Source organism: Cetorhinus maximus, chromosome 2 (assembly GCF_964194155.1).
Source record: "Cetorhinus maximus chromosome 2, sCetMax3.hap1.1, whole genome shotgun sequence".
In the NCBI taxonomy this organism is placed as follows: Eukaryota; Metazoa; Chordata; class Chondrichthyes; order Lamniformes; family Cetorhinidae; genus Cetorhinus; species Cetorhinus maximus.
In genome coordinates, this window is record NC_135880.1 from 63,122,455 (window position 1) to 63,147,357 (window position 24,903).

A 24,903-nucleotide genomic window follows, 5' to 3' on the forward strand; every position below is an offset into this window, starting at 1 on the left:
GAAATGCTGGAAGCACTCACCGGGCAAAATCTTGTACACTTCACAAAATAATTAAGAGTCGGGACCATTTCCGGGCCCTGAAACTACAATGGCCATCAGATCTCCCTCCTGGGAGATCTTCCCAGAAGCGACCAAATAAGAAGCTAAAACAAAAACAAAAATAAAAATACCTGGAAAAACTCAGCAGGTCTGACAGCATCTGCGGAGAGGAACACAGTTAACGTTTCGAGTCCGTATGACTCTTCAACAGAACTACCGTCCATGTTCCTGAGGCTGCAGGCCCAATTCAAGGGCCTGGATCCTTGGAAGAATAATAAGCTACCGCCTCGGCGGCAGCTGCAGCTGCTACAGTATAGGGTCCGTAAGGATGCTTCCATCTTGAGGCGCTCTCGTATTCAACTTCATAAAAAATGAATGGTGGCCATAGCTGCCAGGCTACCCTTGTGCAGGGCAAGCCCCTCCAAAGGATGGCTGGCAACATTAGCTATGATCCGCTGACGATGCAACTCCGGTGAGTGGGTGGGGGGGGATGCGGTGGTTGGAACAGGTATCCAAAGCCAGCCGTCAGCAAACTGCCTCGAGGCCAGCTTGGCCCTCGATAGGTCCCATTCTCGGCCGGTAAAATCCCGATGTCCCCTATCAGCCCACAAATAAACAGTTAATTATGCAGATTGACCACTTGCTGCTGCCAGGTGGGTAACCTCTGTCTTTGATGAACCACCTCCGGGAAGGTCAACCAGGAGCACGAACTCTTCGAACCGCTCCTGAGGTTGCTGACTTCCCTCTCGTTCCAGCCTTCAAGTCCACCCCCCACAGGCTCACGAAGATTCCGCCCAACATGTCAGGCAGCATCAATATCATTTCCAGCTGAGTCTTTCCAGCATTTTCTGGTTTAAAAAATATATACATCAATCCCTGGGTTCAAACTCAATAAGATTTCCATAAAATGACAAAAAACATCAAATTTGGCCGTGATCCTGTGCCAGTGCTGACACTGTCTAATGTGATCCCATTCCAACGGATCATCTTATCTCCTTTCCAAATTCTTATCCCATTGTCTTTTATATAATGTTTGAGTTCCTTTCTTCCTTTCACCCATGGTGAAAAACTCATGGTCTAATAGTCCTCAGTGCAAGAAGCTTTATTTATTCTTCTGATTTGGTTCTTCCAGAAAGAATTCTCTGCCTCTGCCCTCATGTTCCCCCTGTTCTCACCAGTGGAAACAATCTTACACTTTTCACCTGCAAGAAAGTCCACAGGTTTCACTCACCTCTTTACTGACTGCTCCTCTCTCAGTACTGCCCTCAGTTACCATGGTACTGCTTTGTTCTTGGCTTTACAGGAAAACTGGGCCACACACCCATGCTATTCCTTAGTCTCCCATTCTCCTTCCACTGGCACTTCAACCTCAGCCCCAGTCTTCCTCATTTCCTTGCCTCAACCCCTATTCCAAAATCAACAGCTCTCCCCATGAGTGCCAATGCCTGACCACCAGTCCATGGTCACTCTCTCCTCCCACATCAGGTTCTAGTTTCCCCTCATCTCCAGTCACCCACGCCATGCACCTCCCAACCCCCAAATCCTCATCCACACCTCTCACCCTCTTCATCTGGCCCTACTTATCCCAACCACTACCAGGTGTCTGACTGTCTCTGCACCAGCTTTTCTCATTTCTAGTTACCTTTAAATCCATACAACAGCAGAAGTGCAGAGGTGATGTCACCAAGCAGGATGTGTTTTTTTCTGTGATAACAGCTGGTGAAACAACAGATTTCCTCACACACACCATCCCCACTAGGCTATCTACCCACCTCTCCCTCTTCAGATTCTTTCAATCCATGCACCATGTTTGCTCAAGCCACTAATGACTCCTTTGTTATACTTGTACCAGTGTTATCTGTTCTCATCTATCTAGACTTGTTTTGCAGTTGACCACTCCATTCCTTCTTCATGTCCTTTCCTCTGCCACCTACTGCCCTAACTTGGGTTCGCTCCTGTGTCACAATACCACTAGAGTATGTCCTTGTAATAGTTTTTCTACCCTGATCCTGCATATTTATATTGGGTGTGATCCAAGGCTTTTATCTTGGTCCCCTAAAACACTCTGAGCAGTTTACATGCTGCTTATTGGCGACATCATTCGTAAGATATCCTTCATCTTTTACCTTTCTGCTTGCCAACATTCATTCATCATTCCTTGACAAAATGAGTTTGAGCTTATATCCTCATCTAGAAATCTTTTCATGACCTCACCCCTCCTTACCTTTGCAAGCTTATTATAACACTGGCTTCCCTTACATCTCAGTTCTCTCCATCACTTTAGGCTGTAGAGCTGTCAGCTGTTATTGCACTTCACTTTTCTACTTCTCTCAATAGCTACCTCTTGTTTTTGGTCACTAAACTGTTGTGTGATGAAATTATCCTAAGTGAGTTTGTTTAATTCGGCAGCTTTTCTTTCTAGTTCCTCATTACTCTGGTCACTAGCAATAAACAATTTCTTATTTGCACCCTCAGCATTGTTCTGTTTTGATCATACTGTTTAACCTTGACATCCTTTACCTTGCTAGAGAGATAGATAGGAGGGTGCCATAGTTTAGGAAGGATATCAAGGCCTTTGAGTAGGCACAGAAGGAGTTTACGATGATGAGGAGCTTGAGTTATGTGGAAAAATGGAGGAGCTGGGATTGTTCACCTTACAGCAGAGAAGGTTAAGGGTAGATCTAGTAGAGGTATTGAAAATTATGAGTGTATTGAGAGAGCAACAAAGGAAGAATTGTTTCTGCTGGCAAGTGGGTCAGTAACCAGGCGTCATAGATTTAAAATAATTGGCAAACGAAGTTGCCTATAACCGTTTCTCCTTCCCATATAGCAAGTCTGCTGTCGTGAAACATTTTATATAATCTTGGCTCAAGCATAGTCTTATGTATCTAGCTTTAGTAGCAGTCAGTTTATTTCTCCAGTTATTATTATTCCAATATACATGTTTTTCTGAGTTGAAATTAAACTCAATTTTCTCTGCACGTTTATCAACACAAGTCTGAACGTTAAGCCTCCCAAAAATCAGCATAATTGACCGCAACCGAATCGTGACTGGAACACGGTATTCCCCAGAATCTCGAAGACAACTGGAGTTGCCAGGAAATGAGCCATTTGTCATTTGACTGATTTTAATGCTCTTGGCCTTACATTTTAATTGTCTTCAATTGATTGCAGTAATCTGCCCATGGCGCATAAAAATCGGTGACGTCACAGGTGTGACAGAGGCTGTAATTGGATAAATTTAAAATAATTGAAACGGAATTCAAATTGGTTTTAAATATTTGCAATAGGAGAAACAGACCTAGGCCAGGCTTCAATTGGCTGCTGCTCAGTGCGCACGTGGATGAATAAAACCAGGTTACTATCACCATGGGTGCCTGTTGCAACCAAGATTTTCAACACAATGTGATGAACACTCCCAAACGGACAGAATCGCTGGAAACTCACCATGGCGATGTGGGGTGTGGCCAGTTTTGGCCGGGACCATCGTAACATGATTATGGGCACAACTCTCCTACATTTAAAATTCTGCAAACCTTAACACTATTGCATTTGATTCTATCCAGATTAAAATGATACCAAAAACCCAAACCAAATCGGAACTGTAAAACTTTACAGCACAGAATGACCAGCCCACTGTGCCTGCACTTACTCGTTGCTACAGCAATCAGGATCTACCCAATTGCCCTGCCACTCCCCTTTTATCCTGGTGTGTCTAATTTCTGCACTGAAGACCTGATGGTTTCTGAAACAGCAAAAAATAAGGCACACGGGGCTGAGAGTAGGGAAGGTAAGTTGGACTTCTCAGTTTCTTTCTGGTCTCAGCAGAGTTCCTGTACAAAGAACCTACTCCCTTGTTATTGCTAATTTAGTTAATTGTTTTGACTCGAAAAGAGTTACAAAGAACCTACCCTTTCATCATTTTCTCACGAAGGGGGAAGAAAATGAAAGGAATAGTTGTCAACTCATCTATCTTGATGTAATTATATCCTTCGGAAGTCAAAGATTTAATCTGATGAAACAGGTTGGATACCGCAATGAATGGACACCGTTTTATCCAACAAACCCTCAACTGAAATCGATTATAAAGCACATCAGCGCCGGACTCATCCAGCTGGGTGTATGTCATAGTTTCCTCTTTCAAACTTATAACCTTCAAAAGGCATTAACTTTTGTATATAGGCAATCAATTGAAATTCATAATTTGAAAGAAAGGGAAATGTCTTACTTAGTATTGAAATAAGCGCAAGTCCAAAAACAATCTTAACCGGCAGACTTCAAATAATAACGCCGCGATAAAGATCGTTAGATTTTCGCCTCTATAGTTTTTTAACTGCTGCTGAAAACGAATGGATCTTTTCTCCTTCAAATCGCTTAGTGCAATGACCACAGAGTCGTAACCATTCCACAGTAACTTGGAAACAACAGTAAACAAGGTCACACTCAGATCCGGACTTCCGGGCAATTGGCCCGCGTTATTTTAGACATTGGTCGCGGTGTAGGTTATGAATCTTGTTCTGCTTCGAACCTACGAAATTAATTGAGATGCAGTAGTGGAATAACACGCTCACCGTCTCGATTACTACATGTTAAATTTGTCCGTTGGTGTTGTCATAGTGCTCGACGTGGTTCCTGGTGTATTGGAAGGCTCCGCCGATCACAGGGGAGCTTATCGGAAACAAACTCAAACTATTAAGTGAATGCTCTTGTTAATAGAACTAAGTTAGAGAAAAACGAGTTCCTATTGGCAAAATCGGACCTGACCCGATTTATTCAGTAAATTTCAAGATTGCGAAATACGTGCTTATACATCTTCAGACGACCACAAGAGTTTGTACATAAACCACCTTTTGAATAATTAAGTAGCACTTCAAGTCTAACTATTGGTGAGAAAGATGCAGAATCTAGCATTACAGTATTATAAGTTTAAAATTCAGCTCAAACAACCCACGGAAAATGCAATTTGCCATCAAGCATAAGAGTAATGGAAGTATTGTAGCATCCAAGCAAAGTAAATTGCACTTGATATGATCGTTGTATGTAAATATGTCTTCTGTGTTAATACTGTGAGGTGGTCTTAAGATATTGGGATGCTGAGATCAAACATCAACTTAATTAGTAAGAATGATATTAGATACTTAACTGCCAAATTTTAAAATGTTTAATTGTCTTAATATGTTTTCTGTCATCTTCTGTTTTAGAGTGCTGGTGCATAACTTGATCTTCATTTTTAAAAAATGCCCAGAGAAAACTTCCTGCAGGTTCAGATGCCAGAGAAGTAAGTTTCAGAGAAATTGCTTTACTTTGTGATATCACAATAATTGAAGGAGAAGAATTAGACTGACCAGCTCATCCTATGACTAGAATGGGAAGCACAGCTTGTTCAACTGTTCTTTGCAAGCAACATGTCAGCAATAAAAAGACTGTGGTTATATATCTTTAATTATTGCTTTTACTGATCTTGGCTATTATATTACCAAGCTAACACTCTAACACTTTGACATGACTATGGTAAAGAGAAACGGGCTACATTTTCTGGCTGTCATCACCTCAAATTCAGCCCCATATGGGGGTGCCAAACCTGCACATGTTGTCAATGCACCCACCCACACAACCTTCCAGGAGGTAGTGTTCTAATTGGCTGCCCCCATGCTTGCCACCTTATTAAGGATGGTGGGTGGGATCACAAGGTTGCAGTCCAATAAAGGACCTGCAATGATGTCAGGCCAGCAGCCCCAAAGTGAAGGTGAGTGCTGCCGAAGCAGGCAGGCAAATGTGTGAACTGTGTTGCTTGTCTGGTGCTAGGGTTAAGGATGACATCTCCGAGCTGGAGAGGAGCTTGGAGTGGGAGGGGAAGGATCAAGTTATCATGGTGCATGTGGGGCACAACATAGGTAGGACTAAGAAAGAGGTTCTGCTGAGGGAATATGATTAGCTAGGGGCTAAATTAAAAAGCAGAACCACAAACGTGGTAATCTCTCAATTATTATCTGAACTATGAGCAAATTGGCATAGAGCAAATAAGATTAGAGAATTAAATATGAACATACGTGGCTCAAAGATTGGTGTGGGAAAAATGGGTTTCAATTCATGGGGCATTGGCACAAACACTGGGGCAAGAGGGAGTTATATTGTTAGGACAGTCTTCACCTGAATAGTGTCCTGGTGAGTCTTATAACTAGGGCTGCAGAGAGGGCTTTTAACTAAATAGTGAAGGGAGATTTGGAGAGTTAAAGAGAAAGGAAAATGCACTTAGAAAAGTATAGTATGATTAGGACAAGTCAATGTGGTTTTACGAAAGGGAAATCATGTTTGAAAAATTTATTAGAGTTTTTTGATGATGTAACTGGTAGGGTAGATAAAAAGGTGCCAGTAAATCTAGTATACTTGGATTTCTGAAAGGCATTTGATAAGGTGCCACCCAAAAGGTTAATACACAAGATAGAGTTGTGAGTGATACATTGGCATGAATAGAGGATTGATTAACGGACATGAAGCAGATAGTAGGGATAAAGGGGGCATTTTCAAGTTGGCAGACTATGACTAGTGGAGTGCCACAAGTACCTATGCTGGGGTCTCAACTATTTACAATCTATGTTAATGATGAAGAGAAAGTTATATACCTAAGTTTTCTGATGATACAAAGCTAGGTGGGAATGCAAACTGTGAGGAGCACACAGGTTGCAAAGAGAAATCAACAGGTTAAGTGAGTGGGCAACAAGGTGGCAGTTGGGGTATAACGTGAGGAAGTTAATTACTTTGGTCGCAAGAATAGAAAAGCAGAATATTTTTGAAAAGACCTACAACTTGTAAATGTTGATGTTCAGAGAGACTTGGGTATATTTGTACAAGGAAGGCAGCAAGTGAGCATGCAGGTACAACAAGCAATCAGGAAAGCAAGTGGAATGTTGGCCTTTATTGCAAAGGGATGGGTGTACAAAAGTAAAGAGGTCTTGCTACAATTGTGCAGGGCTTTAGTGAGACCACACCAGGAATACTGAGTGCAATATTGATCTTCATATTTAAGGAAGGATATACTTGCATAGGAGACGGTACAAAAAAGGTTCACTGGATTGGTCCCTGGGGTGAAAGGGTTATCCTATGATGAGAGAGTAAATTGGGTCTTGTTCTTTGGAGTTTAGAAGAATGGTAGGTGATGTCACTGAAAAATTCAAGATTATGAAGGGGCTTGACTTGTTAGATACTGAGACATTGTTTGCCCTGGTTGGGGAGTCTAGAACAGGATAAGGGGCTGATCATTTAGGACTGAAATTAGGAAAAAGTTCTTCACTCAAAGGGTTGTGAATCTTTGGAATTTTCCACTCCAGAAGGCAGGGACAGTAGCAATGTGGATACAAAATTGGCTGAGTAATAGGAAACAGAGGGTAATGGTCAATGGGTATTTTTCTGGCTAAAGGAAGGTTTGTAGCAGAGTTCCCCAGGGGTCGGAATTGGGACCCATGCTTTTCCTGATATATATTCACGATCTAAATATTGGTGTGCAGGGGACAATTTCAAAGTTTGCAGATGATACAAAACTTAGAAGCATTGCAAACTGAGGAGAACAGTATAGAACTTCAAAAGGACATAGACTAGTTGGTGGAGTGGACAGATAGGTGGCAGATGAAATTCAATGTGGAGAAGTGTGAGGTAATACATTTTGGTAGGAAGAACATGGAGAGGCAACATAAAATAAGGGGTACAATTCTTAAGTGTATGCAGGAGCAGAGGAACCTGGGTGTATATATGCATAGATCATTGAAGGTGGCAGGACAGGTGGAGAGAGCAGTTAATAAAGCATACAGTATCCTGGGCTTTATTAAAAAGGGCATTAAGTACAAGAGCAGGGAGGTTATGCTGAGCTTATATAAGATACTAGTTAGACCTTAGCTGGAGTATTGTGTACAGTTCTGGGTGCCGTACTATAGGAAGGATGTGATTGCACTGGGGGGACTGCAGAAGAGACTTGTAAGAATGGTTCCAGGGATAAGAAACTTGAGTTATGAAGATAGGATTGGAGAGGTCGGCATTGTTCTCCTTGGATAGAAAAAGGCTAAGAGGAGATTTGATAGAGGTGATCAATTAAAGAGGCCTGCAGCGAGCAGAGCCAGCAGGTTTGACGGGAAACCCTCTGAAAAGCCATTAACATGAGGGCTGTGGCTTTTCCTCGCTGTGGCCCTGCCATTGGGGTTTGGAGCCTTCAGCTCTGGGGCCTCCGCTTGCTGCTGCGATGCAGTCTCGATTGAGCTGGCAGTCTTCAAACATGGCAGGAGCCATTCCAATGCCGTAAAATAGCAGTGCAAAATGGCCTTTAAGTAGGACCTTAATTGCACTAATTGGCTGCTTGCTTGCATGGAGTGGGCAGCTGACCCAGTTCCCAACTCATCTCAGGAAGCTTTCCTGGAGGCCAGGAGTGCTTCAGGAGCTGTTCCATCGTGGTTCCTTCCTATTTTCCCAACCACACCTCCCCCCTCCATGGGTTGGGAAAATTGAGCCCAAGCTTTCTAATTACCTGATGTCCAACTATTTTTGTAACTGGGTTTAAAAAATTCAACATATAAATGTTATTTTATATTTTCAAATGTATCAACCTATGGTTTGTGATTCTGATATGGAAGACATAAAACTGAAAATGTATTGGAAATAATTTTACACCTCTCTTTAATGAGAGATAAAGTTCTCAGATTCGTAAGACACTGGCAACATTTCATATCGATAGATAAAAATATACCCCTTCCTCTTCTCTTTCCCCAGATAGTTCTGCGTACAGCTCTTTCTTCATTCTGCTGCTTCATCCCAGAACAACACTTTGCTGGATGCCAAGTGAAGGAATTTTTAATCTCTCAATAGTTTTCCCCACATCAATATGGCAGAGTATCTGCTTCTGGAGCAAAGCAAAATTAAATAGCAGTTGGAGCCAGGCTGGCAGCAAGGAGCAGAGAGTAGTTTGTGACCCTAGAAGGTGTTGGGGTAAGGTGTGGGGTTAACTGTGGGGGAGGTGGGATGGTACAGGGATAGATAAAAGCGCAAGAGTGCTTTGTGAAGCAGGTAGATATGTGGAGAGTGCTTCTGTGAAGGGGAAGTGTTGGGGAGGAGGGGATCAAGGAGGGATCTAAAGAGAAACATCAAGTAAAATGCTAAAGATCTACCAAGTAATCCAGAGTTAATTAATGATTTATCTTTTGTATAAAGTAAATGGCTGATAGTTTTAATGTGAACCTTTTATTCATAAACTTACCAGTTCAACTTGTAGTTTGTTTTCAAATCAGTGCTCTATAGGCAATAAATGTTTTAAAATTCATATTTAAAACCAACACAATTATTTCCAACCATCGGTGTCACTTTCTCTGACTTCCTGTGAACACAGTGTAGTAACTTTGTAACAGTTTAAGTGTGAAATATTATCTGAAAACCCCTCAAAGGAAATTTAGCCCTGGGTCCTGGGGCCAGAACTTCCGAATCACAGTTGGATTGCCACTGCACTCCTTTTTACCTACGCTGCAATGGAGCTGCACCTTTCTCGTTCAACCTTCTGACTCAGGCAGCGGGTTCCCAAGGCCTTCAGTCGAGTGCAGCAAAGTCAGAGGAAAGTAAGCCATGTCCTTTTTTTTTATGGCACTTGTTGGGGGGCTGGGGGGTCAGTTCTGTTGTTACCCAGGGATTAAAAGTGGTTTTAATTCTTCTTACCTTTCCTGGGTAACTATTCTTGCGAGATAGTTGGAACCATCTGAGGTCTCCGATTTAAATCGGAGTATAGGATGGTTTCCTGTGCTGGGTAATTGCCCATTAGAAGTTTGAACTCTCTGGGCAATTCCCACACAGACTTTGCATGGGAACTTTTGGGGGATCCCCCAGCACAACTCCTGGGGTACCTCTTGGGTACGACACCCCAGAGATCAGAAGTTATGGACCACAATGTGATAGCATAGGAAAACAGACTCTTCCACGTGCACTAGTAGGAAGTCATACTGATACGTCCTGTGAAATCCTGCACACAGACTCAGACTGTGTTAAGGGCGGAATCTTGTGGAGGCAATGGGGGTCTTGGATGCTGGTTGGAGAGCTGCGAGAGACCTGTGTCACCTCTTTTTGGAAAAGCCCAGTGCATCATGTGCCAATCAGGCATTTGACAGACCAGTGATGGGCCTTCCCCAGAATCAAGGAGCCCAGGAGTGGAAGTCTTGCTTACCGAGGGCTGGTGACCAATCAGAGGCCAGCAGGTCTATTGAACAGCAGCGTCACTGGGGAGGCGTTGGCTGCTGCAGGTATGACACCCACCGAAGGCTGAGGATCATTGGTGGGTATCAGGCGACAGGTGTGTGATGACAAGCGGGAGGGAGGTTGGAGGTTACGGGGGCGAGGGGGGTTGACAGCAAAGGCAGGGGGGCTGGCCGTCAGCAAGGTCCCCTTCCCGATTCCGGCCCCGTTGATCAGGCACTGAGTGCCTTTGAACAAGGGTCCCTCCTGGGAGCCCACGAGCAACCCTAAAAGGGTTTGCTTGTCGTGATGTGCACAAGGTGAGCCCCTACTCAATGCTAGGTGAATACCTAGCAGGATGAGGCCCTTAAGTGGGCATTAATTGGTCACTTAAGGGCCTCAATTTTTGGCGGGGCAGGGAGGCTGTCCACAGGCCTTCCCATCACAGACCCTAGTCAGGGTGGAGGCGGGAAGGTGGTTGGGGTCCCCACCTGCCACACTCCCATCTGATTAATGACCCCCACCAAACCTGGCATGAGTTGGGGGGCACAAGATTCTGTCCATAGGCATTGCAGGCAGTGGTGTAGCTCTTCCCCTCTTCAGCTGAGAATGTGGAAGCTCATGAAAAATAACAATTGCAAGAGTGACCAAAACTTACAACTGAAAATATTACTGAGGTACTCCAAGGAGACAATCAGTCTTATAATGTTTTAAGATGAGCTTTTGCAACATTAGAAAGCTTATCGTGAGCCTGTAATCAGTATGCTGAAGGAAAAAAAACAGATATTCGAAAATGCTCTAAGTATCTTGAGTGACATCATTGGTTTGAGTTCTTGTTTCTGCTGTTTGATTTTCCTGACCACTAGTTTACCCCTAGCTGCTTATGCAAAATTGATTGTTTTCACATCATTAGCAGTTTCACATTGATAACTTCCTGATCATTCTTTTTATTTTTAATTGGTTGTTCCCTACCTTCTCCTTTGGCACCTTACCCCCTCAATTCTGATTTGCTTTTCTAATTTTAAGTAACTGCTGCAGTTGGTTATTTTTACCTGATTTCAGAACATGGATGATACTGGTTGTATTTGTTTCTCATTCCTAGCAATCCTGAGTGGTTCTGTGCTTTCTCCTTGAGCTGCTGTGTCCTGTTGCATTGACTCCACAATGGCGCTATGTAGGAAATCTCAACATTTTGACCTAGTGATGATGAAGAAACAGCCGTCTATGTTGACATGAGAATTGTTTGTGACTTGGAGAGGAGCATGGAAATTATGTTGCTTGTTATTCTGGGTGCCAGAGCTGGGAGAAACTGTTAAAATGTGTTTGGCAATTTTCCCCATTGCATCCTATAGTTGGTACATACTGCAACCATAGTATGTAGTGGTGCAACAAATGGATATTCAGCTCAGTGCCTGGGGCACTGATGAAGTGGACTGCTTGGTTCTGTAGGGTATCAAACTTCTTGATTCAGCTGCACCCATCCAGAGAAGTGCGGAGCATTCCATCTCACTGTTGACAAACATTGGAGGGTGAAGAGGTTTTGAGGACTTGGGGGGTGAGCCACTCAATGCAGAAAATCCACCCTCTATCCTGACCCTTTACCCACATTGTTCATAAGGCTAGTTATTTTTCTGATCCTAAAATGCTGATGACGGAGCAGTCAGTGATGGTGGTGTCATTCGGAGTGAATGAACTTGCCTTGTTAGAGTGCTTATTAAGCCTGGCATATATGACATGAATCTTTGAGGCACGGTGGCCAAGTGGGAAGTCATTGGTCATGTAAACCAAAAATCGCAGATTCGATCCCCATCTGTACTTCGAGGCAACTGCTGGGTTTAAATTTCTATCGATAGATTTCTAGATACTAATGACATTGAGGGATATGGGGATAGTGTGGGGGGAAAAAAGTGTTGAGGTAGACAATCAGCCCTGATCTAGTTGAATGGCAGAGCAGCTCAAGGGGCTGAATAGCTTACTCCTGCTCCTATGTTCCTACCTTCCTGCCATTTGCCAGCCCAAACATGGATGTTAACTCAGTCCAGGCGTAGATACGTTTTCATTATCAAAGGAGCTGCAAATGGAAATAAGTAAGGCAACATCATCTATGAACAATCCACTTATGACCTTATGATAGAAATAAGGCTATTGATGGAGCAATTGAAAATGGTTGGGTTGAGGACACTGCTCTGGGGGACTGTTATAGTCATGATCTGTGACTGCACTGATTGAGCTCCAGCTGTTACAGGAGGTATTTCACTTTGCACCCCCACCATTGATCTCAGTTTTGTTGGGCTCCTTCGTGCCATCCTCTGATATTCAGTTTGTGTCCCTGCCTGGATCAAGGCTACAAAGAAGATTGGAGCTGAATGGTTCTGGTGGAACCCAAACTGACCACCCAAAGATAAAGACAAAAGCTAGAGTAAGAAATAACAAGTTTAAACATGACATTGTTATGACTGGGATGGGAGGAGTGTGTCGTTTTTCTAACCCCAATACTCCACAGGTCGCACCATAAGTGTAAATGTTTAATTCATTCCCCAAAATGGCCAATTTATTTTCACTGTTGTTAGACCCAGAATAAAAGGTAATTTAACCAGGCTTCTTTCAATAAACTCAGAATGGTTGAATCATTATGAAACAAAACTTCTTTTTAAAAAAAAACAAGTTGCAAAAACTGGTCAACATACGATTTGTAATCCAGAAGTGTAACTGTATACCCCTTTGTTGCCGGAGGGCACTGGTAATGGTTATTGGCTTAGTACAATGAGGAGAAGAGTCAATTTTCTCTTAACTCTAAATTCGCTTTATTCACGTAGTTAGATCATCTACATATGGCTTATACGTCTGGTTAAATATAGACATGCAGTTTACAGCAGGTTATACAGCTTTATACCCAAAACTAGGATCTAAACGCACACCCACTAGGTTTCTCTGACACACCCTGAGTGGTCACAGAATATAAAAGCTAATACCTGAAAAGGAGAGCTGACGCTGGCCAGGCGTTCTGTTCTCTCTCTCTTGCGTCTCTACATTGCTGACGTAGGTTCTTCTGCTTCTGCGACGGTTGGTCTCCAGAGTTCTCGCTAGCTCCACGCCCAAAATTCTCCATTCTTATTCCCAAATCTTATCTCTCCAAGCTGTGATGTGTCTCTCCCGTTGGTTTAGGCCTGCTTGCCTTGTCTGTGGCATCTTCTCATTGGCTTTGTCCCAAGGACTTAAGTAGCATTACCTCATTACTCCTTTCCTAAATAAGGACTTGTCTTATCTCATTCCCTTTGTTTTTCAAGAGACTCAGCTACTTCAAACCGGTTTCAGCCAGCTCAGGCCAGTGACTGGAATCAGGTTACTTCAGGTCAAAAGATGCTTTTGCCTATGTCAGCAGTTCGGCTGCAGCCCCTGGTCAACACCTTTCCCAACATATACACACAAAGGACAAAACAAATACTCTCTGCAGAGGTTGGTGTTTAAAGGAAAAAACACCTTCTGGCCAATGGGGAAACTTTATGAAAACAATAAAGTTCACATGGTTTTGAGGCTGTCAATCTGGTATTCCTGTATGCAAAAACAGATTGCTGGGCACAGTAGATGTCTAGAAGTTCTTTCCAAAAGAGTTTTAGTGTAGAGGAGGACAGAGCAGAATAAATGTCCTTGGGATCTCTCTTTTGTCTCAACTTCAAAGGTTTTCAAATATGGATGAGTTATACTGAGATGAGGATCTCTAGATGGACATTGATAACTACACTGAATTTCAGAGTGAGTTAGGCAACCTTCTTTCCTTTTCAGTTTATTTCCAAAACTTAGTCCAAAAACCAAGTTCAAAACAGAAAACTGATCTCAGACGGGTGGTTTCCAGAAAATCACCAGGGCCTCATAGCCTGAAAACAGTAGTGTTTTTCCTCTAGCCATTAAAGTTCAACTAAACAAATAGTTCATATTTCCTTAGGTGCCTTGCTGATCTTTTAGCTGAAGTCATGTGGCTTCTTGGAAAAGGCAGTTTGCTCACAGTCCAAAGTGAATTAATAACAATTAAAAAAAACCCCAACTAGGTTAGTTCCCAAGAACGTGCCCAATTAACTCAATGCCCTTCCAATTTAAAAAAAAACATTGTTCTTGGAGATATGTATTTTTAACAACATGTTTAAGTATACTGTATGCAATTTTTTTTAATATGATAAATAGTTAAATACGAAAAAGGTTTGTCAAATGTATCTTCCCTTAAGACAGTACTCTCTTAAATCCAAGCTTTCTGAGGTAAAATTAATTCAGGAAGAAACTGTACCTTTGGGACTGCCTCCACTTGTGAACCAAGCTGGGACCAAAGTCTAAGCAGAAAGAATGAATAAGGCAATCACAAGGACTGTAAAGCAGTAATTTGGAGGGTGGGGGCAAGGGGAAGGGAGGGCTTGGGTGGAAAATGTAGTACACATAACAGCATGAAAACAAACATAAGGGAAGATAATAAAGTACATGTCAGAAATTGTCCTTCAGGCACTGCAGGTAAAGGGAAAACTGTACGGTGTAAGGTAATTAAACCAGGAGAGAGAACTAGGAAATTGAGAGAGTAAAACCTTAGACCAGAAGGACCGGATAGGGAGAGTGGCCCAAATAATCTTTCTTTATACTAAACACATGGAGTAAAAGGAACAATTTGAATAGCAGACACAAATTCAACTTGGAGGGTTTGACATGGTAGCCATGGCAGAGTCATGGCTGCAAGATGGTCAGGACTATGAATTAAACATACCATGTTATAAGATCTACAGGAAAGATAGGGAAAATAGCAGAGGGGAGGAGTAGCCTTTGTGATTAAGGATGATATCCTTTTTTATCTTTGAATTGATATATTTTTTATTCATTTATGGGATGTAAGCATCGCTGGCGAGGCCAGCATTTATTGCCCATCTCTAATTGCCCTTGAGAAGGTGGTGGTGAGCTGCTGCCTTGAACTGCTGCAGTCCCTGTGGTGTAGGTACACCCACAGTGCTGTTAGCAAGGGAGTTCCAGGATTTTGACCCAGTGAGGGAATGGCGATATATTTCCAAGTCAGGATGGTAAGTGGCTTGGAGGGGAACTTCCAGATGGTGGTGTTCCCATGTGTCTGCTGCCCTTGTTCTAGATGGTAGCAGTCATGGGTTTGGAAGGTACTGCCTAAGGAACCTTGGTGAGTTTCTGCAGTGCATCTTGTAGATGGTACACACTACTGTTACTGTTCGTCGGTGGTGGAGGAAGTGAATATTTGTGGATGGGGTGCCAATCAAGCGGGCTGCTTTGTTCTGGATGGTGTCAAGCCTCTTGAGTATTGTTGGAGCTGTATTCATCCAGGCTGTTATGACGTGGCAGATGATGTGTGCCAGGCAGACCAAATCCACAAAGGAAACTTGGTTATGCTATCCAACGGTTTTGCAATTTGTATTTATTATGAGAATACGTGTGCACTGAATTCAGAAGCAATAAATCCACCAAGACCTTTAGAGATTTCAAAAATTAAATTAAAATATTTATTAACAGAAGAAAAGATTTCAAGCATATACATGAGACTACAGTTACTTACTACTATAATAACTCCTAAAATTCCTAATTACCCTGACCCCCAGTTGCATCCCTTTTAAGGTAATGGTCCAAAATTGATTTTAGATTTAAAACCTGAACCAGCAAGTTAACACAATACCCACTTGATGGTGGAATTCCAAATGGCTTTTCCCCAACTTCAGTTTCGTTATATAGCAGACTTATGCACATATGGCTGGAGGCTTTATTTAAACTATTTCAAACAATCCTGTAAGATCTTACATGGCCTCCTTCCACATAGCTTTTCATTCTCCTTTATATACATTTCTCTCTTTTTAATATGTAAATTCTGTTGTTCCATATGTCTTTGAAACTGTATCTTCCTCATAATATAAAAACTTTTCAGGTTGCCAATATTGTCAGTATCCTTTGGGGAAAATGAACACACTTCTTAGCCTGTTTACAACTAGCTAAGGCTAAGATCCCTTTGAAATCCAAATATCCCTTCATTTATTTAAAAATGCAAAGTCCCTTCACACCTTACATGCTAAGTAACATCCATGTTTACTCGTTAGCATGTGAAGCATCTATCTTCTTTTGATTTCATGCTTGCAGACTGCTTGACCTCAAATGTAATTCAATCACAGACAGACCCAACTATACTTAACCCCATAAACCTACTTCACAATAAATCAGAAAAATATTATGAAAATTATTATACTTTAATCACAAGGCAAGTGGAGAGTATTCCATCACGCTCCTGACTTGTGCCTTGTAGATAGTGGACAGTCAGGAGGTGAATTACTCGCTGCAGGATTCCTAGCCTCTGACCTGCTCTTGTGGCCACAGTATTTATATGGCTAGTCCAGTTCAGTTTCTGGTCAATGGTAAACCCCAGGATGTTGATAGTTTGGGAATTCAGTGATGGTAATGCCATTGAACATCAGGGGGTAATGACTGGATTCTTTCTTGTTGGAGCTGGTCATTGCCTGTCACTTGTGTCGCACCCTGAGAAACTTCTGCAGTGATGTCGTGGACCTGAGATGATTGATTTCCAACTACTGCAACCATCTTCCTTTGTGCTAGGTATGACTCCAACCATTTTTTCACCTGATTCCCATTGATTCCAGTGTAGTGTCCTTGGCACAACCGTCTTCAGTTGCTTCATCAATGAATTTCCCTCCACATAAGGTCAGAAGTGGAGATGTTCGTTGATGATTGTGCAATGTTCAGCACCATTCGTGACTCCTCAGTTCCTGAAGCAGTCCACGTCCAAATGCAGCAAGACCTGGACAACATTCAGGCTTGGGCTGACAAGTGGCGAGTAACATTCGCATGACACAAGTGTCAGGCAATAACCATCTCCAACAAGAGAGAATCTAATCATCGCCCTTTGACATTCAATGGCATTATCATCACTGAATTCCCCACTAGCAACATCCTGGGGGTTACCATTGACCAGAAACTGAACTGGACTGTGGCTACAAGAGCAGGTCAGAGACTAGGAATCCTGTGGCAAGTAACTCACCTCCTGACTCCCCATAGCCTGTCCACCATCTACAAGGCACTAGGAGTGTGGTGGAATACTCTCCACTTGCCTGGATGAGTGCAGCTCCAACAACACTCGAAGCTTGACACCATCCAGGACAAAGCAGATCACTTGATTGGCACCGCATCCACAAAAATTCACTCCCTCCACCACTGACGCACAGTAGCAACAATGTGTACCCTCCACAAGGTGCTCTGCAGGAATTCGCCAAGGCTCCTTCGACAGCACCTTCCAAACCCACAACCACTATCATCTCGAAGGAAAAGGGCAGCAGACACATGGGAACACCACCAGCTGGAAGTTCCCCTCCAAGCCACTCATCATGCTGACTTGGAAATATATTGTCGTTGCTTCACTGTGGCTGGTTCAAGATCCTGGAACTCCCTCGCTAACAGCGCTGTGGGTGTACCTACACCACAGGGACTGCAGTGGTTCAAGAAGGCAGCTCACCACCACCTTTTCAAGGGCAATAAGGAATGGGAAATAAATGCTGGCATAGCCAGCGATGCCCATATCCCATAAATGAATAGAAAAAGATTCACGTCTGTAACCTTTCATCAGAACCACTGTGGTCAGAAGCAATGTGAGCTGCTTGAAAACTGATAACACTGATGTTGTCAATGATAATATGGAAATGATGGATATGCTGAATCAGCATTTCACTTTACATCAGTATTTACAGTTGAGGAAGAGGTCAGGATATCAGACATCCCAAGGAATCTATTATTAAATCAGGAACAGGAGCTCAACAAAGTTAAGGAAGGCAAGTTAACAGTAATAGAAAAATTAATGGCACTGAAGAGTGACAAATCCCCACGACCATATGTGGTTTCCATCCCATAAAAGAGATAGTTAGGGATCTATAATGGCCTCACCTATAATCTTTCAGATCTCTCTTGATTCAAGCATTTTTTATTTAGATTGGAACATTGCATATGTCACTTTGCTGTTTAAGAATGGTGGCACACGGGAAATGATGAAACCAGGGAAGCACAGACCAGTTAGCCTAACATCTGTTGCTGGAAAAATGGAAAAATTATAGGGTCTATAATTAAGGATAGGGTGACTTGAAAATTTTCATGTGATCAGACAAAGCCAGCCTGGATTTATAAAGGACAGGTCATGCCTGTTGAAGCTGATTGAATTTTTTGAAGCAGTGACTAAAATGGGGATGCCAATGGATGTTATTTACATGGATTTCCATAAAACATTTGATAAGATTCCTCATAAGAAACTGTTATCTTAAGTTGAAGCTCATGGAATTAAAGACAATTATTGACCTGGTTAGAAAATTGACTGAGTGGAAGCAGACAGAGAGCAGGTAAAATGGGTAGTTACTCTAAATAGAACAATGCGACTAGGGGTGTCTCTCAAGGATTTGTGTTGGGGCCTTGATTATTCACTGTATTTCTTAACAAATTAGAAGATGGGATAGAAAACCACATATCCAAATTTTCCACTGACACAAAGGTGGTATTGTAAGCAGTGTAGATGTAAAATTACAAAGAGAAATTGATAGGTTAAGTGAGTGGGAAAAGCTATGGCAAATGGATTTCAATACAGATAAATGTGGGGTCCTCCACTTTGGACCTAAGAAGGATTGAACAGGGTACTTTTAAAGGGTGATGAGCTAAAAACCATGGAGGTCCAAAAAGACTTTCTTCAGGACATCAGTCATTAAAATGTCATGAACAGGTGCAGAAAAGAATGAAATAGGCTAATGGGATGCTTGGAGAGAATGTTCTCCCCGTCGGGCCGGCCATTCAGGAGCGGGTGCGTGTGGGCGTGGACCAGATCGCCGCCCACGATCGGCTCCGCGCCACCACTTTACGTGGGCGGGTCAATTAAGGCCGCCCAGAATGAAGCGCGGCTCCTGAGGATAGCGGGAGTGGATGGGCAGTGGCGGGAGTGCAATGACCGCTGGGTCCAATGATGACCTGGCAGCCTGTTCAAATACAGTGCTGGCAGCCTTGCAAAGGCTGTTCATCATGGCCAACAGAAGGCCTGCCCTGAGCGCTGCTGGAGAGCACGCCAGTCAGGAGGGCGAGGCAGTGTGCCCCTCGGCTTTCTGAGTGCCTATCTGCCCTCCTGGAGGAGGTGGCAGCACGACGGGAGGTCCTCGTTCAGAGGGACGGGAGGCGGAGGCCCCCCCACCTGACTAAATATGCCAGGGAGGAGGTGGCAGAGATAGTCAGCTCCCATGACGTGGCACGGCGCACATGGGCCCAGTACCACAAGCGATTCAATGACCTCTTGCGCTCAGGAAGTGAATATCATTCTGGCAGAGGTCACTTAACACAGCAGGTAGGCTTTCCCCCCAAGCGCCCCCACCCCCAACTCTGAGTGCAGTTACAGCATTGAATCCTTCACAACATGTTTCCCTCACTGGGTGGGCCAGCAGATATTGCCCATGCCTAGTTCACCCTGAGAGGGTTGTGCTGAGATGGGTTCTGCACCCACAGCTTGTGTGACACTGACACCCAGAGTACTGTCTTGGGGGCAACCTCAAGGATCTGCACTTAGGCACGGTGCTGGAACTGCGAAACATGTGGCGGGGCACCAATCCACTTGCCCTTGGCATTCCACGTGCTTGTGCCTCCTTGCTTTGCAAGGTTAGACCGTGTGGTGCCAAATGTGATGGAGGCAGCATGTGGGCAAGGCTGGGGGGGGTGGGTGGGGAGGGGTCAGCCCTGGCTGCTTGGTGTGAGTGTGCGGCAGCTGCGGGGTGACGAAGCACTGTAGCCCTGCAATGTCCCACTCAGTTTGGAGTGGCAGGGATGCGATGGAATCCAGGTACAGGCTGGACTAATCAATGCTCCTCTCTCCTTTTCAGGCGAAGACTGCACACAATGCCGCCGAGCAGATGGAGACTAGCGGAGGCCAGGGCCAGTTGGCCATCATCACCAGAAAAGAGCAGGAGGCGATGGATCTGGAGAGTTACCATGCGCCCAGGTCCACTGGTGGTGGTGAGGCTGGTGTGCCACGGGGAGGTAAGATTCCCGAGCACTGAGGTCACCATGTGTGTCCCAGCAGCCATGGCAGTGCTGAATGTTCAGTGACTGAAGCTTGCAACATGGGATGACAATTGATTATGGAAGGATGAGTGCATACTGATCCGGGGGACAGGCATGCACATTGACATTGTCTCCACTTTAATTAACAAATGTCCTTGTTTTTCCTTGCAGCATCCCCGGAGCAGGGCCGGAAGGAGGAGGCAGGGGGGGCCACCTGTCACACCTGAGGGCTCTGAACAATTGGACTCACCAGCGTCACACCATCTCAGCCAGGCAGGTACCAACGCAGATACTAGCACATCGGTGAGAATTTGATCATTGGCTAGTGTCCCAGGGCACAGCGGTGAGGGCACTTCACACTCGCTTGAGGTGCAGGTGGAGACAGAGAGAGCCCATGGTGCTGGCAGTCAGAGGACTGCTGGAGACCAGCACATGGTCGGTGGTTGATGATGTGCCTCTGGAGTCGTCCCTGAGGCAGCAGACGCTGGAAATGCAGCAGGGTATGTGGTAGGATCTGGCGAAGATACATGAGGCAATGCATGGCATGGTGCCCGTGCTGGAGGAGTCCACGCGGAGCATCACCGATCCAATGAGCCTCATGGTCGAGCATCATGCTTCCTCCATGGAGAGAGTGGCAACTCTCATGGAGAGGCTCCTCCAGGAAAACAATCAGGGCCTCCTGGGCTCGGACCTTCAAGCCCTCACAGCGGAACTGACCTCAGCTGGTCAATGCCAGTGTGGGAGATGGATTGGGCACCAAGTATCTCAGCTCGGTGCCCATCCATCAACGGTGAGCAGGGAGGTCCAAAGCGACCTCATATCGGCACAGGAGCTGCCTGTCTTCTCTGCGGGCTCCTCTCAGGGTGCTCTGGATGAGGACAGCAGTTCCACCACCCCTCTGCCAATAACTGTGCGATCCGATGAGGCTGTGGCAACTGGGGAGATGCCAGCTGTGGAACTGGCTGCTCCCTCCCAGGCGAGGCCATCAAAGGCTCCACGGGCCAGTGGACGCCGGCCAAGGTCATCAAGGCCAACAGGACAGCACAGTGAGCAGACTGTCTCAGATACCAGTGCCAGCGAGGGACTGCATCCGGAAACTTAAACTTAAGGCACCTTAGGCACACCACGTGGTTCTCACTGGTGGTTTTATGTTGCTCCACTATCAGTTGATGACCACTTGGTGTGAAGTGTAACACTTTAGTAATTTTTTTTGTGTTTTATTTTGTTAAATCATTAAATTTTGATATGTGAGCATGGCTCAGGGTGATTCCTTACTTCTGCAGGTGGACAGGATCCCATGGTGTTACGAGTGAGTTGTTTGACATTGAGCTTTATTGACAAGGCACATAGTTAATGTTCCTACCCAGGCAGATTTTGCACTCAAGTATTGAGCATGGAGCCTGCAGCCCCGGCTTGTTCTGGAGGTCCATCTGTGGTGGGCTAGCTGAAGGTTCATTGGATTAAAGCCTCCCGGGTGTCCCTGCCTCCTTGGAGGATGGCCAGGTCAGCGTCTACCCCCTCAGCGTTCTCCTGTGCGTGCTCATCCTTGGACTCACTACTGGACTCATCGTGTGCAGCTGGAGCAACTTTGTCTAAATCGTCTTCCTCCATTGCATCACCCTTTTCCAGTGCTAGATTGTGCAGAGCACAGCATGCAACCACTATCAGTGACACACGATCTGGGGGCCATTAGAGTGCGCCCCCTGAATGGTCCAGGCATCGGAAGTGCATCTTGAGAAGACTGATGGCTCTCTCTACCACAGCCCTTTGGAGGTGTGGCTCCTGTTGTGCCGCTGCTCAGCTGCTGTTCTTGGATGGCAGAGAGGCATCATGAGCCACCTTTTGAAGGGATAGCCCTTGTCACCCAGCAACTATCCATCCAGCCGGGCTGGAACATTGAAGAGCCTCGGCACCTGGGAGTGTCTGAGGATGTAAGCGTCATGGGAGCTGCCTGGTACTTTGCACAGATTTGCAGAATCTGTGTCCTGTAATCACACACTATCTGCACGTTCATGGAGTAGAAGCCCTTCCTGTTGACAAAGGCACCGGACTCACCTGCTGGCGCCTTGATGGCCACGTGTGCAGTCGATTGCACCCTGGACGCAGGGGAAGCCAGCAATGGCCGCGAAGCCTCTGGCTCATTGTGTCTGGCTTGCCTCGTCACAGCAGTAGTGGATGAAAGTCATTTTACGTGTCGGCGTGTGAGGCCCGCCCTCCCACGCCAACGAGAAAATTCTGGCCCTGGTCTTTATATTTAGAGGAATAGAATACAAAGGGGTAGAACAAAAACAAAAATACCCGGAAAAACTCAGCAGGTCTGACAGCATCTGCGGAGAGGAATACAGTTGACATTTCGAGTCCGTATGACCCTTCATCAGAAGGGGTAGAAGTTCTACTTAAGCTATGCATAGCTCTGGTCAGACCTCACCTGGAGTATTATGAGCACTCCTGGGCATTATACCTGTGGAAGGGTCTATTGGCCTTGCAGGGAGTGCCAGAAATGTACCTGGACTCCAAAGGTTAACAATGAAGGGGAGGTTAAACAAACTACAGTTGCATTCACTGAAATGTAGAAGGTTAAGGGGTGACCTGATCAAGGTTTCAAGATATTAAGAGGAACAGATCAGGTAGCTAGAGAGAATCTATTTCTGCTGGTTGGGAATTCTAAGACTAGGGAGAATAATTTAAAAATTAGAGCCTCCAGATTTTCAGGAGTGAAAATAGGAAACACTCCTTCACAAAGGGTGGTAGAAGTTTGGAATTCTATTCCGAAAACAGGAAATGATGCTAGAATAATTGTTAATTTTAATAGTTTCTTTCCTATCTTCCCCCTCATGCCCCTTTTGAGCACCTCTTTTCCATGAGACCCACCTCTTGTTCCTCAATCCTAACCCTGCTAAACTGCTGATCACCCAGCTTTCCCTCCTGGGCCCCATTTTAGCCAATATTGTAAATGGTTTGCTCTCTTCAGGTGTTATCCCTCTCTTTTTAAATCTGTTATCATCACCCTTCCCCTCAAAAATAACACTTGACCCCTCTGTCCTTGCAAACTACAGTCCCATCCCCAACCTCCTCTCCAAAGCCCTTGAACATGTTGTCTCTTCCCAAATTCATTCCCACCTTTCCAAGAACTCCATGTTTGAACCCCTCCACCCCCTGCCACAGTACCAAAATGGCTCTTATCAAAGTCACAAATTACAACATATGTGACTGTTATGACCAATGCAGTTGGCAAAGCGGAGTTATTTAAAAATCCCAGAGGGAAACTTTAAACAACTGTCACAACCTACAATTTTAAGTGTTATGTTTGAAATGCAACTCTAAATCCAGGAATCAGACCGCCAGCTCTCGAGGTTTTACATTAAACTAAATGAAGCATTTTATTAACTTACATAGGTTAAAATATATATATACATGGCTACAAATTACTACAATCATAACTTTTAACAAATTCCCAAACTAATCTCTATTTAAAGTAACAGCATCCCATAGACTTAACCAAACACCAGGCAAAACATTTTCACCTTGCGAATTCAAAATGAGGTTCTTTTCACTTTGGTTCCTCTGGAGCCAGTTGGAGGCTTGTAGCTGCCTTTTGACTCACATTGCCTCTGCTCTGCACACCTAAAACGGTTGTCTTGATATACCTACCACAGCCCATTGAATGTTAATTCTCATTGTGTCAACAACCTCTGAACTAAACTCTCTAACAGTAAAACCCCTTTCATAGTACCAATTTTATTAGTAATATAAACATATTGCTTGGTAGCTGCTAGATAGTGTCTGTTTTCACCCTACTTCTTGAATGCTCTATTCAAAAAATGCAAATGCACGCTATCTCTATTACATATCAAAACTAATACACAGCAAAGCACCCAGGCTAGCTGGCTTTAAACCAATTAAGACACACCCACAGACTAAACCTCTATTTTAAAAGAAAAATCTTTTCCAATAATATATACATTAATAGCTTCATGACAGACTGTGACAAAGGTAAACTATCCCATGTTGTCCTTCTCGACCTGACTGCAGCTTGGGCATGCTTGGCCACTTAATCCTCTTCCAATGCCTCTCCGCTGTTTTCCAGCTATGTGGGACTGCTCTCTCAAGGTTCCATTCTTATTTATCTAATTATAGCCAGAGAATCACTTGCAATGGCTTCTCTTCCTGCTGCTGCATTGTTACCTCTGGTGATCCCCCTGGATCAATCCTTGGCCTCCTATTTTTCATTTACATGCTCCCCCTTGGAAACATCATCTGATGGCATGGCATTAGTTTTCATATCTACACTGAAGATGTCCAGTTGTGCCTCACTGCCAACTCTCTTGGCTCCTCCACTGTTGCCAAATTGTCAGACTACTTATCTGACATCCAATACTGGATGAGCAGAGATTTCCTCCAATTGAATATTGGGAAGATTGAAACCATTGGTTTTGGCCTCCAAATTCCGTTTCCTAACTAATGACCCCATCCCTCTCCCTGGCAGCAGTCTGGGATTAAGCCAGTCTGTTTGTAACCTTGTGTCTCACTTGATCATGAGATGAGCTTCTGACCTCATATTCATGCCATCTCTAAGACCACCTTTTCCCACCTCCA

General features: G+C 44.3%; 1 protein-coding gene across 1 annotated transcript in view; it reads left to right on the forward strand.

The window, feature by feature from the left end:
* Positions 1–5,240: 5,240 nt before the first annotated feature.
* Positions 5,241–24,903, forward strand: part of fam81b (family with sequence similarity 81 member B) — a 51,114-nt gene continuing 31,451 nt past the window's right edge. Inside the window, exon 1 of the mRNA XM_078557782.1 lies at positions 5,241–5,317. Within this exon, the coding sequence (XP_078413908.1) occupies positions 5,277–5,317 (41 nt within the window). The 5' untranslated portion in view covers positions 5,241–5,276. The remainder of the gene's footprint in view (positions 5,318–24,903) is intronic.